The 15173-nt window shown below is 33.4% G+C and overlaps 1 protein-coding gene across 7 annotated transcripts in view; it reads left to right on the top strand.

The window, feature by feature from the left end:
* Nucleotides 1-15173, top strand: part of DGKB (diacylglycerol kinase beta) — a 700672-nt gene that overhangs the window by 246147 nt on the left and 439352 nt on the right. For all 7 annotated transcript variants that reach the window (XM_087426742.1, XM_087426849.1, XM_087426797.1 and 4 more), the window contains 2 exons: nt 3409-3525; nt 12352-12425. In XM_087426742.1, the coding sequence (XP_087282868.1) occupies nt 3409-3525; nt 12352-12425 (191 nt within the window). The remainder of the gene's footprint in view (nt 1-3408; nt 3526-12351; nt 12426-15173) is intronic.

Genomic DNA, 15173 nt, shown 5'->3' with positions numbered 1-15173 from the left:
ACACACAGCCAAGAATAAAGTACTGGTAGTACATTATTTGGTAGTTCTTTACAGATATATATTTATGTTCTTAAATTTCCAGAATTACATATGTAAAGAGTCTGGTCACAAATACCCAGTTCCAAAGTGACTAAGAAACTTAAATTTTATTTAATTCTTGTAACCTAAGCATTTTAGGAATTAAATGCTAAATAACAATTGCTGGATTATATGGCAGAATATAAGGTATATAAGATAAGGTATATCTTTCACGTTGTAGATTTTTATAGGATATTATTATCATAGTTTGTTTATCTGCATGTAAGAAAACAGAAAGAAATTATTCCCATACTCACCAACACTATTATATTTTGAACTCAACACAAGCTATGGATTTTCAGAAATAAATATTGAGCTTTACTTATTTAAACATATGCATAATGTAACTAGTGGAATTTTTTCATATATATGCATTTGGAAATATAACAGACACTTTGCATAATGGTAATAATTAATGGGCACCCTAATGGGAAGAGCACATCTATTTTACATTATTCATAATAACTTTAATTTATTGAGTACATACTCTAATATAGGCCCAATGTTAGAACTTTACACATTTTCTATTAAACCTTACACAACTCTGAGAACTAGGTATTAATATCTCTATTTTGAATAAGAGTAAGTTCTCTAAGGTTACATAATGTTTAAGTAGCAGAGATGGGATTCAACTCAGGCTTTCTGATTCCAAACCTAACCCTGTAATTTACTCTTTCTATGCATTATACCCTTAAGTATCTATGGACAAAATTATAATTTGCAAGCTTAGAAAGATGATCTATCTTTAAAAATATCATTTTTTTGCCAGAAATTATGCTTATATGAAAGTACATTATTTTACAAAGAATATGAATTAGAGAAATCCTATTACACCAGCCATTTTCAGCCACACAAAAAATATATTCAGTGTTTTTGCACATGAAATTGCAAGGTAAATGGACTATACTGATTAGCATTTATTTTTGTCTGAGAAGTTTTCTGATCTATCCAATCCTAAAATATTTAAAAAGAGCTTTACTTTTAAGTCCACTTAAAATATTTTCCTAAATTACAGAAATTGAAGTGATACTCTAAAAAGCAAATATAAGGACTAGGAAATATATATCTGAATAAGCAATAGAAAATATGTGGCATGCAAGCATTTAAGCACACATGACAGACGTTTAATTGACCAGGACAATTTTTCACACCTAGAAATGGCCCAAGAATCCTTCTCAACACAATGCTTCAGGTACTTCAAAAATTTTGTTTTTTTTTAATGTTGGTTCATTTATTTCTCCATTCATTTATTCTGACTTTTGTCAGGCACTGATTTAGGATCCGAGGTAGAACAGTGAGGCAAACAAAGTCCTTTCTCTTATGGAGCTTTGATTAAAGTAGGGGAAGACCAGCATTAAATGAATTAAACAGATAACATTTTAGATTGTAATAAATTATATATTTTATATATATATATATAGTATAGTAGTTAAGATTTGGTGCTCTCATAGTCATGGCCCAGGTTCGTTTCCCAGTCAGGGAACCACACCACCCATCTGTTGGTTTTCATACTGTGGACGACTGTGTGTTGCTGTGCTGCGGAAAGCTATGCCACTGGTATCTCAAATACCAGCAGGGTCACCCATGGTAGACAGGTTTCAGTGGAGCTTCTAGATTAAAACAGACCAGGAAGAAAGACCAGGCCACTCACTTCTGAAAATATGGGTGATGAAAACCCTATGAATAGCATCGGAGCATGGTCTGATATAGCGCTGGAAGGTGAGAGGATGGCATAAAAAGACTGGGCAGAATTCTGCTCTGCTCTACACAGGGTCACTATGTATCGGAATAGAATCCACAGCACTAACAACAACAACAACTATATATATATATATATATATATATATATATATATATATATATATATATATATATATATAGTTATATAAAGGAAGCTAAAGAGAATAGAGAATCCTGTCTGATATTTGACCAGAAACTTGAAGTAAGAGAGGAGCGAGCCCAAAATATATAGAGAAAAGAGCTTTCCAGCAGATTGCAGGTGATTCCAAGAGCCGTGAATTAAGAGCATGATTATTGTGATCAAGGAACAACGAGGAGGTGGGTGTAGCTGAAGTGGAGTAAAAAGGGATGAGTGTGGCTGTTGTATAGAGAATTGACTGTAGGGAGACAAAGATGGAAACAGATTGATCTGTGAGGTGATGGTTACAATAATTCAGGCAAATAAGATAATGGTGGCTTAAACCCCCTAGTGATGGAGGTGGTGAGTAATCATCCAGTCTGGGATTTATTTTCAGGAGGGGTAGGCATAAAATTTTTAAAAATTAGTTTTGGACATTTTAGGATTGAAATGCATTTTAGACACTCATGTGGAGAGATATAAAGGGCATTTGTGTATAGGAGTTAAGTAAGATTCAAGGGAGAAATCTCGACAGGGAGTGTAAATTTAGAAGTCTTCATCTTAAAATTGAAATTGAAAGTCTCGGGATTAAATGAAGTTACCTAGGGAGTGAGTGCAGATAGTGAAGATGAGAGGTCCAAGGGAGAGGTCAAGTGTTCTGGATTGCCAACGCCAGAGGAGAAACCAACAAAAGAGACTATGAGGGAGCAGTTAGTAAAGTAAGAAGAGAGTGAAGAGAAAGGAGTGTCTGGAAACCCAGTGAGGCAAGTTTTCAAGAGGAAGCAAGACATCAATTCTGTCAAATGCTGCTTAAAAGTTGAGAAGATGAATACTGATCAGTTGATGTGACAATGAGAAGGTCATTGGTGATTTTAATAAACACTGACTTGATGGATTAATGGTGATAAAAGTTTATTGAGTTGGGTTGAAGAGAGAGTGAGAGGAGAGGAAATAGAAACAGGAGCAGATGGCTATGAGAAATTTTTCCATTATGGTGAACAAAGCAATTAGTTGGGATAGAGTGTGAGTTTTAAGTTTTATGCCATCCTCGATATAAATAGTAGCTTAAAGGTCCATCATGTATTCATTTTCAATATTGCATGTATTTATAAGCATTGTTTTTAGTGCTCAGTACCAAATCCTTTAAATTATAAATCTATATTAGTTATCTGTACCATTGTTTATGAAAATAATTAGCATTAGTGGTTCTTAATAATTTTTGATAGAGTCATACATAATTGGGCACACAGGGATAATACAATTGGGTTTTCTTTCACATCCTTTCTGTAACTGATATTTTGATCATGCATCTATCATATATATTGAGCCAGTTGAAAGCAACAGCTTTCATATTACTCACTAGGAACTCTAAATTAGGAAATTGGGCCCAAGTTTATAGCTGTGAAACTCTTCTATATGTTGCCTTTTTAGTAAAACAATTCAACATTTTTATAAAAGGTTTTTACTTACAGGAAAGACAAGCAACAGTGAAAAAAGAAAGGGGTGATTCCCAGCAGCCAAACAAAGTGATCGACAAGAACAAAATGCAGAGAGCCAATTCCGTCACTGTGGATGGACAGGGCCTACAGGTATGAGTTTTTTAATTCAAATGTTCATAGCTTTCATGTTTGTTACTTCTGTGCTCCGACAGGGGCATATGTCCAGCTATCAGCACATTTATTTAATGTGCAGATTAGCTCAGTAGACAACTTCAGAAAGATCTTTATTAATTTATCACGATGTCAGTTTTGTAGTTGACTGACAGAGTGACATTCTGATTAGATTAATCATTTATGATATCGCCATTTAGACTCAAATTCATAAGAGATCTTTTGTCAGTGTGATGTTTTTGCAAATTATTAGTAAATATACACATTTATTATATACATATGTATTATTTATTTACAAGTATACTTTTTCCATATATATTATTTATATTTGGAAGAGTCACTTTGGTGGCGAAAAATGTCTTTAGGAAAGAATAAAATGAACTCTACTTGTGTGGATACTTTTGTTTCTAAATAAATAATAAAAATGAAGACTCTATTATAATTTATCCATATCATCCAAAGTTTTAAGCCAAAATTGAAACCCCATATATATTTTTAGTTTAAGTAAACAGAGATAGCTCAAAATCATGTTTTTAGTACTTTAAAACCTCTAAATTATCCCTAGGATCTATGACATCAAGAATAAAATTTCTTTCCATCTGCATTTTAAGACAGCCTATAGATTGAATGTATTATGTTTATTTTCCTCTCTTTCTCACTCCAACTTGAAAGCAATCAATGAAGTTGGCTTAATCTATGAAATTGTGGAGTTCATTTTTTTTGTTTTCCTACCTATATGTTTCTGTCTTCCAATTTCCAATTCCTTTCCTTAAGTATAGGCTTCAAGTTTCATTCTCCAGGAAAATTTACCAACCACTTATCCCACTAAGATATATCATATCACACACTTGCATTCAATATATATGACTTTATGTCTTCTTTTTTCATTTATTATTTTATCTGTGATACTGTGGATTGTGTCTTTTATATTCCCCAGTTTGCAAGCACAGTTCAGAGCATACAGTAGTTGCCTAGATGCTTGCTTCTTTATTGTTTTGACTATCTGATTGAAAATTTAATAATTGCTTAAATATTGATAACCAGGTTACTTCTTCGTTTTGATCTACTAAAACGCATTGTGAATGAAAAACTTTTACAAATTATTAAACTCAAGTATAAAGTGAGGAAATTGTGAATGATAAAATTATTACATTGGTTAGAGAGTACAGAAGTTAATTATTGAACGAGGAAATCAGGATCTACGCTTTTTGGAAGTCATATCTGTGTGTTTGGCAGTCTCATTGAAAGTCCCAAATATGAAATCTACCCACAATTTTGATAGCAAAAAAATTTGTGATCCTATAAAATTTTTAATAAAAAATAATCAACATTTGTAAATTTAACATTTCAATTGCCAATGTAGGTTAGTCTAACTCTTTAATAACTCTGGATTCCTGCAATGAAAATAACGAAAGGGAAACCTAATTTTAAAATTCAAGTATTTTTCATGTATGGTAGGCACATACTTCTAAACATGGAAGGGAAACATGCATTATTTGTTAAATAGTATAATCTAGGCACTATGATAATATTTTATGCATATTAATTAAATGGATTCTCTCAATAAACATATGAGATAAATATTAATTCTTAATTTTCTTGATAAATGTATGATAAATATCATTATTGTTATTACCACTTTCAAAATGAGCATATTGATGTTCAGGATTAACTTATTCCTAAGGCTTCACAATTAGTCCGTGGTAAAGCCAAGGTTTGAACGAGGACCATCTGAGTCAGAATTTATGTGTTTTACTCCTAAGACACCCTGTCTTCCTGGTTAACAAATTTTAAAAGGTATATAAATGCTAATTTCTGACTACCTTGTTCTTCCATGTACCTTTATATTGTTGCAAATTTTGAAATAAAAATCAGGTATGCACTAGAATTATAACTTCTCTGGTCTCAGTTTCCTAAGATTTAAATAATCATACCTGACTTTACCCAGACATCAAAAGCAAAATTAAATAGTGCATGCAGAGTGTTTTAAATGCTTTAAATTGACATAGCAATATAAGTTGTACTTTTTTAATTTAAAAAGAATCTAAAATATTCAATCTTATTACAACTAAATTATTCGCGTTAAAAACAATAGATGAAACTTCCTCTGTGGATGTGTTTCATCTCTCTAACCAGATAACTTTCATTACTTTCTTTGGCATATAAAAGTGTTAGGTAAAATCGTGAGTAACAAAGTGTAGACATCAGCCCTTATAAAATAGCAGTAAATAAATACTGTAATCATCATCATCATAACTTTTTGAATTTTAAATTTTCATGTGCAACAGTCTGTTTCACCTTGGCAGAATGGCCTAAAATATGATACATATAGGTATTCATATATTTGGAGAAAATGTTAAAAAAAGTAGAAGAATAAATTCTTGGGTAGCTATTTAAGGCAAAATGGAAAAGTAAGTAATTTTTTGTTATGGTAATCAATTTAAAAATAATAAAATGGTTATTCTTTATCAGGAAAGTTAAAAAGATCTTCCAGAAAATTATTTTTTTCTGTGAGTTTTAAAAAATATATATCATGGAAAAGCATTGAGTTGCAGCCCAGTTTGCATATAATTCAGTGACAGAAGAGATCTACACTGCTTAAGGAAGACTATTAATCATAGTTAAGCACATTCATCTTACTTCTTTCCAGCTAACCAGCATAATGATCAGGATTATTATTTCTAATTAGAGGAAGTAATAGATCATGTATAACCTTAGGATGAGTCTCATTAATTAACCTGAGTCCTAGGGGACTTCAAATAGAGGTGGTTGGGCACTCTATCTCTGTCATTGCTCACACCATAGGTTTACACTTAATACATATGATCAAATGTAATTGAAAGTACAATTTCTTAACATGCAAGAAGTGTAAAAATACAGATGACTATCCACCTGTGAACAAATTAGTAGAAAAACAGAACTATTGTTTAAACCATATTAAGCTGAAGATAGCTTGTCCCTAATTATTCTTTGAGAAAAATTTCCAAATAAAAGGGTCACTTGAGATCTGAAAATTCTAGTTTGTCATACTCTTGTATTAACAAGAACAAAAGGGAGACCTTTATACTAAAATATCTAACACTGAACTGGTGTTGTCCCCCACCACTACTCTTCTCCCAATCGCTATTGTCTTTCTTATTTACAATATCTCATTCTTATCATCACCAAGACTGTAAACTATACATACACATATGCACTATACACAACTGCATGTATCTCTAAAATTAATTCCCTTTCTTTGTTTGATGTGTGTGCATGTTCCTTGCCCACTTTGCTATCCTCAAGCCTGTTGAGTCTCTCATAATGAGCTCTTCATTATCATTTTAACTCCCTCTTTAAATCCAGAATTATTACTCTATAGTTTGAGTATTAAAACAACCTTTAAACTGAGTCCCTGTCTCCATACATATAATGTGCTAGATTATAAATGATATGGAAAAAAAGGAGCTGAATAAGACAAGAAGTGTCAGGGCTGAAAGTTGGAGTTGTCTACAATTTTAAGATGGCTAGATTAGGCCTCATGAGGACATGAGGAGCCAGAGACCTCCAAAATGTTTGTCCCATGCAGCTGGAATGATGGAATTGCCATTGAGTGAGATGGAGAAGGGTCTGGGTGAATAAGCTTTGGCAAGAAATTCTGATGCTGTTAGACACTCAAATGGAGATGTCAAGTAGGCAGGCAGATATGTACATCTAGAATTCAAGGGAAAGGACAGATACGAATTTGGAAGTGAAAGGCATATTGATGACACTTCAAACTGTCAGATGAAATGAGATCATTGAGGGAGAGAGCATATACAGAGAGGAGTCGTTGAACTGGGATCTCAAACCGGACTGACTCTGAAGTCATGATCTTTAATATTTACTATGTGAAACTTCTCATTTATGTAATTAAATAAGATTTCACGTGTTTGGCTCTATTTTCTATAGTGGAGAATCCAGTATGAACTTTCTCCTTTTGGAATGCCCTCCACACCTAATTTGTAACCATTCTTCAAGATTTCAGGTACCGAAGATGCTGTAAAATCTTCCTTGAACACTTTCTCCCATTATTAACATTTTCTTGGTTATATTGTACTACCCTATCCCAAAGTTTCTTAGAAACTGTTTTGAGAAGCCCAGGGCTCCGCAGAGATGCCTCAGGCACAATGGAGGGTGATGGGAGGCTGAGAAGAGGCTCAGGGTTCTTGCACACGTCACTCAAAGCAACTTGCCTTTCATCTGCTTTGTATACTATTCCACTTAAAATTATTGCAAGTACTGTATAAGTATTTACTTCCAAGAACAAACAGTTTTAGGCTAACAGAATTTTTTATATATTCACATTTTTGCCTTTCCCCTCCTATCCCACCAAAATCTCTAAAAAAACCGTACAGTATTTCAGGATGGCAATAAATCAGTTTTCAAAATAACTGAGTGTACATCTTATTTCAGAATATGATATGAAAGTAAAAACTCAAAATTTGTTAAGTTAAAGACTATATTAGATACAGTTCAAAAGAGAATTAGTGAACTTGAATATAAAATTGATACATTAGTGCTATCTAATCCTCAGATCCCATTCATATTTCACCAGTATAATGGCTTTTATAACAAAAGAAGCTAGTCCAGAATCATGTTAATTTAATTATTTTGGCAGTAAATGGAAGTGATGGAGCATCGTTTTGGCAACTTACTTTCAAATGGTTCAGGAAAAAAAAGTATGTTTGTACAATGTTTGCAACTTTTCCGTAAATTTGAAATTGTTTCAAAGTATAAAAATAAAAATATCACAGTAAAATAAAAAAATTATTGTAAGAAATTTACATAAAACTTTATTCATCCAAATCAGATATACCGAGTTTCAGAAACTAAGAAAACTTTGTATTCCTTTAATCTACTTAAATTCCTTTAAGTAGATTACAGGTTTGATGACAAATAAGTTTCTATGCCTGGTTCAATCTGTATTCAATTCTGTGCACCTATGGATCTTATCTTTCATATCAATTACAATTAGGTTCTTCAACATTTAACAGAGAAACAAAGAAAACAAGGAACAAACGAAACGTAAAAGTGGTTTAGACAAAATAGCCATAAACTTTTGTCTCCTGTAAATGAAGTCCAGAAGTAAGATCTCCAGAAGTAGGGCTAATGAAACAGCTCCATATTTTCATCAGGACTGGTACTATCTTTCCCACCCTCCATCTGTGGCATCTTCAAGGTCACCTCATGATCAAAGATGGCTACCGGTCCTCATGATGTCAAATTCCTTGCTGGCATCAGGAGGAAAGTGACTAGAAGCTCTCATTCTTCTTCTTCTTCTTTTTTTTTGTGAGGAAGATGAGCCCTGTGCTAACATCTGCGAATCCCCCTCTTTTTTTTTTGCTGAGGAAGACTGGCCCTGGGCTAACATCCGTGCCCCTCTTCCTCCAATTTATATGGGATGCTGCCACAGCATAGCTTGACAAGCGGTGCGTTGGTGCGCCCCTGGGATCCAAACTGGCGAACCTCGGGCCACCGCAGCAGAGCACGCACACTTAACCAATTGCGCCACTGGGCCAGCCCCCTCACTCTTCTTTTTTAAACAGCATATCCTGAGTTTCCATATGATACTTCTGTATTATTCAGCTTGGGCTGCTATAACAAAATACCATAGACTGGGTGGCTAAAACAAGAGACATTTATTTCTCACAGTTCTGGAGTCTGGAAAGTTCAAGGTCAAGGTGCTGGCAAGGTAGATTTCATTCTGAGGCCTCTTCTCTTGGCTTGTAGGTGGCTGCCATCTCACTGTATGCTCACATGACCTTGTCTTTGTCTGTGCACAGAGAGAGAGAGAGACCTATCTCCCTCTTGTTATAAGGGTACTAATCCCATCACGAAGCTCTTACCCTCATGACCTCATCTAACCTTAATTGCCGCCCAAAGGCCCCATCTCCAAATACCGTCACATTGGGCTTCAACATATGAATTTGAGGAGACACAATTCAGTCCATAACAGCTTCCAATTATATGTAATCAGACAAAACATAGACACATTTTTTTCTACTTGGAATATTTATTTGAATTCTTAAAAGTTATAACTTAAAAGTTACAACTTCTTAAAGTTCTTTGGAAGAAGTATATATAAATTTTACCATCGGTAGCAATAGCTTCCAAGCCACAGGTGCGAAAGGAGGGGGCAATCTTCAAAATTAGCCTTTGCCCAGGGTTCTTTTACTAAGGATGAAAAGGAATATGAGAATTAAGTGACAATCGCAGTCTCTTCCACTAAGATGTTGCTTCTTATTTCAGGACTATTAGTGAACATGATAGCTGTTTATTTTTAACTTGTCAGACTTGAAAATGGCTATGCAGCACTGCAGGTCTTTGGCTCTCAAATGTAAGAACTCTGTCTTTGGTCTCCTGGCACCCAAATCTACTCTGCTGGATTGGCCTTCTTTTTATAGTAACAAAGTTTAGCAGAATTTTAAAGCTTTTTGAATGAGGGTTGAAAAAGATGCCAGATTTGCCTGGAACCTTAACATTTCTAGTATAACACCAGTAAATGATCCCTTAACACCAGAGTCTTAGTGGTGCTGATGTTTAATCACATATCACCTCTTAAATGTAGGTTACATTAAGTCAGGTGTTTTATCTGTTAACATCATTATCAAAGGGATATTGTTCCACAGTGCCTGATAACTTACAAATTAATATCTAAAGTTTCTAATGTTTTATTTTATATAGTCTTATTTTATAAGCCTAATTTGTGATAAGGGGATATGTGAGGAAAAGATTCCTTGCTGATTTTGTTATTCCTGTATTTCCATTTTATTTGACTTTTGTCTCTTGTAGAGTATCATCATTCTTCTAAATTCTTACTTTATCTAAATTCTCTTCTATTTTTCTAATCCATTTGATCTATTTATCCATTTAACCACCTCTAAAAATAAGATCTAGATTTTTGTATTTTGAGATCCTTTACAGACTGTAATCTATTCTAGTGGGATATTTATTTGTACATAATAATGTGCAACTTAGAACATGAGGTTATGTAGCATGGTACTGACCTTTACTTTGAGATTGTCACCTATGTTTAAAAATAATAAGTAACAATTCAAGTTAAGTGCAAAAATCAACTAAAATCCATGTCTGTTAGCATTACTTTTTGCATGTGAAAACTTTAGGAGTTCTATCTGATTTTATAATAGGATGAGAAATAAAGAAAATTGAATACTAGTCTTCAGATAAAGGTGTGTTTTAGTGTTTCTTCATTTTAGTTTTTAATAGAGGGGAGAAGGGCACATGTGCAAGCCAGTAGCACAATGGCTTAACCTAGTTGGCACTTTTTCTATACAATTGATTGAGCACATTTGGTTCAGGGGAGAAGTACTGGGAAGTTACTGCACATCCAGCTCATCCATCTCATCTCCCAACTGAATTAGAGAAAAATCAGGAACAAAGAACCCATGCCCTCTTTTCAAACGAAAGTAAAACAGAGACAGACACGGTAGATTACAATGAGAACAAGTTGGATAAGAGGAGAAAAATTAAGAATATCTTACCTAACCTCCTCTTATAGACAATATGAAGATTTTAACATTTTCCCGGTGCCTGTACTCATTAGAAAAATGCCTTTTCACTTCAGAATCGGAGGAAAATATGTTAGTAAAACATTTTAACTTATATTGTTTAAACAGGAAAGAAGGACATGATATAGTGAAATGATTGTTTTTAATTGTCTCATTAAATATTTAAGGATACTTTCGAGGGGAGAAATAACACAGCAATAAAGAACAGCGTGAATCTACTTTCAAAAAGTAAATTGACCTAAAACTTTTCAACTTAATATTTAGAGGGCTCCTTTAGTTGCATACTTTTGCTACTAAAATAATTGTTTTGTCAAATTGTATTTAGATGAGAGTTTTCTAGGGGTATATTGAATAGAAATATTTTTATTTAAGAGTTTACCTCTTCACATTGAAGTCATGTAAAATACAAGAGTTCTCCTTTAGCGCCCTACCAAAAACGACCATACTCCCCACCAATAAAGTGCTATCTCCTTACCTGATTTATTTCTCTTCATGGCATGATTCACTACTAAATATGTTTGCTTGTTTGCTTGTTTATTGTCTGTTTCTCCACTAGAATATATGCTCCACTAAGACAGGCGCTTTTTCTTGTTCAACTGAGAAATGAGTAGTGATGAAAGCAGTGAGTGGCATATAGTAGGTACATAGTCAATTTAATGGACTCTGGTTTAGCAAATAGACTTGATTAACTCTACTTCCTGGGCAAGGAAAGAAAGCATGGAGGAAACATTGTGTAGAGACAGGCTCTTAGGTTGAAAAGGGCCTCAAACGATCTTACTCACAAGTCGTTGGGAAGATGGATTCCACACATGCCACAAAGCTCTAAAGTTGGGGTCCTCTTTAAAGCAGGGATCTCTACAATTTGACCTTTTTCTTTTCTCCTAATCTTTTTCCCAACTATCTTCTGCCTTATTCTGGCTTGTTTACTCACTGTTCCGCAAATTGTACCCTATGTTTTCATCTCATAGCTATTCGAACTTTTTCCCTCTTCATAGCTTCCTTCCCTGTGCCCTATATCTAGCTAGATCCTACCTCTTTGTGGAGTGGATATTCCTGTTGATATATATATATAGTCAAAGCACAGGGTTTAATTGAGTTACTAAATATATCTATCATTGGCTATCTATCTGCATTACAGAACAAAAGAGCCATATTCTTGAATTTGCTTATTGATACTTCATGACTTAGAAATAACGAGGGGTCCTCTTCATATATAATGAGAATAATTCGTCCATACATCCAACTTTTCTTCTAGATCACTCCTGTTCCTGGTACTCATCCACTTTTAGTTTTTGTGAATCCCAAAAGTGGTGGAAAGCAGGGAGACAGGTATGTTTTTAAAAATCATGTTTATTTTCTATGTCATATATATGTAAAAAGAGTAACTAAAATTATGGTGTAAAAACATTGTGTCTCATGGTTTACCCATTTTAATGTAAAATAAATGAAGCTAGCATTTATATGTAATATATTGATATGATCGTTCCTTCTTTTTACATTTGAAATTTTAATGTAATAACGGCCTTTTGTAAATATTTCTATTATCATAGCTCAGAAATCTGATTTCTCTCTACCCTACCTATCATCCATAGCCTTTAAAAACTGGCTTTGCATACAACATGGCTCCATAAATATTGTTGAATGAAAATTGGTTCTCTAAATGGTCAACAAGGTGACTTCAGGTAAATCATAACTCAGTACTGAGGAACAGAATTTATATCCATCTTCTAGACAAAATATATTAGAATGATTTTCTGCATGTGCGTTTTGGAGAACATGATGCCATATTTCCTGAAGAAGCACAATATATTTAATTGGAATAATAATAAGCTGCACTATCAGGTATCTCAGTATTCTGGCCGACAACACAAAATTTTCATTTTTGTAATAAATTAATGATTAAACCATAATATTTAATAAATATCTGAAAATCACCACATTGAAGAGTAAATCTTATATCCTTCTAAAGAGGAGAGTCATAAACAAAAGTGCAGTTGTACTTGCTTTAATAATTTCTAGAAGTCTTGACTAATCCCAACCAAAAAATGAGCAATCAGATAAAAGCACTCAGATAAACACTATGCTAATAAGACAGAAATTTCCTTTGTGGTTTACAAAATAATGAAGTTGAAATGTTTCCATAAATAGTGGAATTTTGTAAAGTAATTTCCTTTCCTACCATTTAACTTTCTAACTTTATTTCAATGAAATCAAGTGTTCTTCATTTTCCAATCAATAGAATATTATTTCTGCTTAAAAGTATTTTTTCCTTTTTCAACATATAGTTATATTTCACTCTGCAAAACATGATAAAAATCATTGTAAATTAATAATTATTTAATAATTAAAATTTTTACAATGCTTTATTAAAGAGAATAGTTGCCTCACTTACAGAGATATGAAATTATTTCTCCTTTACTATTCATAGTCTGTCAGCTGTAAATATTAGAGATATCTTGAAAGCAGTAAACTCTTCACAAAGAATTAGATAAGCCTTAAATTCATGTTGGAAATTAGAGACAAATTAAGTCTCAAGAGAAAAAATATATATATATTTCAAAAGGAAAAACATTCCCCTCAAATTAAGATAATATTATTTATGTAGAATGACCCTTAACTGAATATCTGCCTTCTCACTGTCCTACTACATAAAAATAATTTTCTTTAAATTGTAAAACAGCATATATAGATACACTAAAGTCATGAGTAAATTAAACTTAATTGGAGGGAGGAAGGATATCTGAGTGCTCCTATATGCACTCGCACTTATGTTTTGTCCTTTATACACTAACAGGGACCATTCAAAGTCAAGGAAGTGTAAATATGGTTTAAAGGAGATCTATTAAGAATGCAAACATAAATTTTCCTGAATGCATAAGAGGTATCTTTCACAAACAATGGAAATCCATTCTGGGTTTTCCTTTCAAAATATTTCGGGGCTTTTTTGACTTTGATGTATTGGATAAGTAGCAAAAGATCACAGAATTATATATTCATACAAAGTTTACCTTACAAGCCAACATGTGTGAAAGTGTTCACATATCATTCATTAGACAGCAATGCCTGAGCGAAAACAGAGTCTGCTAGGTACTGAGGATAAAAGACATAACATACAGTCATAAACAGATAAACTGCAATACCACAAGGCAAATGCTAAACTAGAAATGTTTAAAATAGCAGTGCTATAGAAGTTCAAAGGAAGAAATGACTATCTCTGAGGACTGAGATGTCTCTGGAGAGGAAGTAGCTTTTGCGTTGGTTCTAATACAAGTAAATGTTTGCCAGGTGAAGGAAGGAGAAAGAGATTTGTGAAAGAGCGTGGTGTCTGTCGGGGAACCAGGAGCTATTCACTGAGGTTATAGTTTAAGGGGAAGGAGGGGAAAGATGAGAGGTAAACTATTTTAAATATAATAAAATATTATAAAATATTTTATATTATAAATAATGACACTAGCAGGAACTTTTCATCATGGAAACATCATGACTGTGCTTAAATAGCAGTACAGAAGAGGGCTCGATAGGCAAGAATTTTATATAGCTGGTGAGAGAACTTGAAAGCCTCAACTAAGGCAGCAAGATGGCATAGCCGGGTTTGATAGACATTACTCGGTTAGGTACAGGATTGTCCACTAATCCGGTTCAGGTGCTGGGAAAAGGAGGCATTGAGACTGACTCTTAAGATCTTTCTTGAGATACTGGGCCATATAATTAATCAAAAACTAGAATGTGAGGGTTATTGCACATTTGGGAGTGGGGGGATATAAGCAGATATTACATAATGAATTTGGAGTTTCTATCAGTAAACATAGTATGACTATGTTTGCAAAATGTATAGTAATATTTTCACATGTGGACAAAAACTAATTTTAAAAAACTAAACATATTCCTTCACTTTTAATATTGTCTAAGAATTCTAACCACGTGGGATATGTGTGTATTTAGAAACATTTCTGTTGCATTTGTTATACAGAGATTGATTTCTTTCAGGAAAAAATGAATTATTTACTATGTGCCTGTTGAGACAGTTTAGTAATTTTGTGAGCTGACTGATCAAGATGATTATTTATGTGAAATAAT

This window comes from Ceratotherium simum, chromosome 1 (assembly GCF_057802395.1).
Source record: "Ceratotherium simum simum isolate JZ-2026a chromosome 1, ASM5780239v1, whole genome shotgun sequence".
NCBI lineage: Eukaryota > Metazoa > Chordata > Mammalia > Perissodactyla > Rhinocerotidae > Ceratotherium > Ceratotherium simum.
This window is presented reverse-complemented; position numbering and strand designations above follow the sequence as displayed.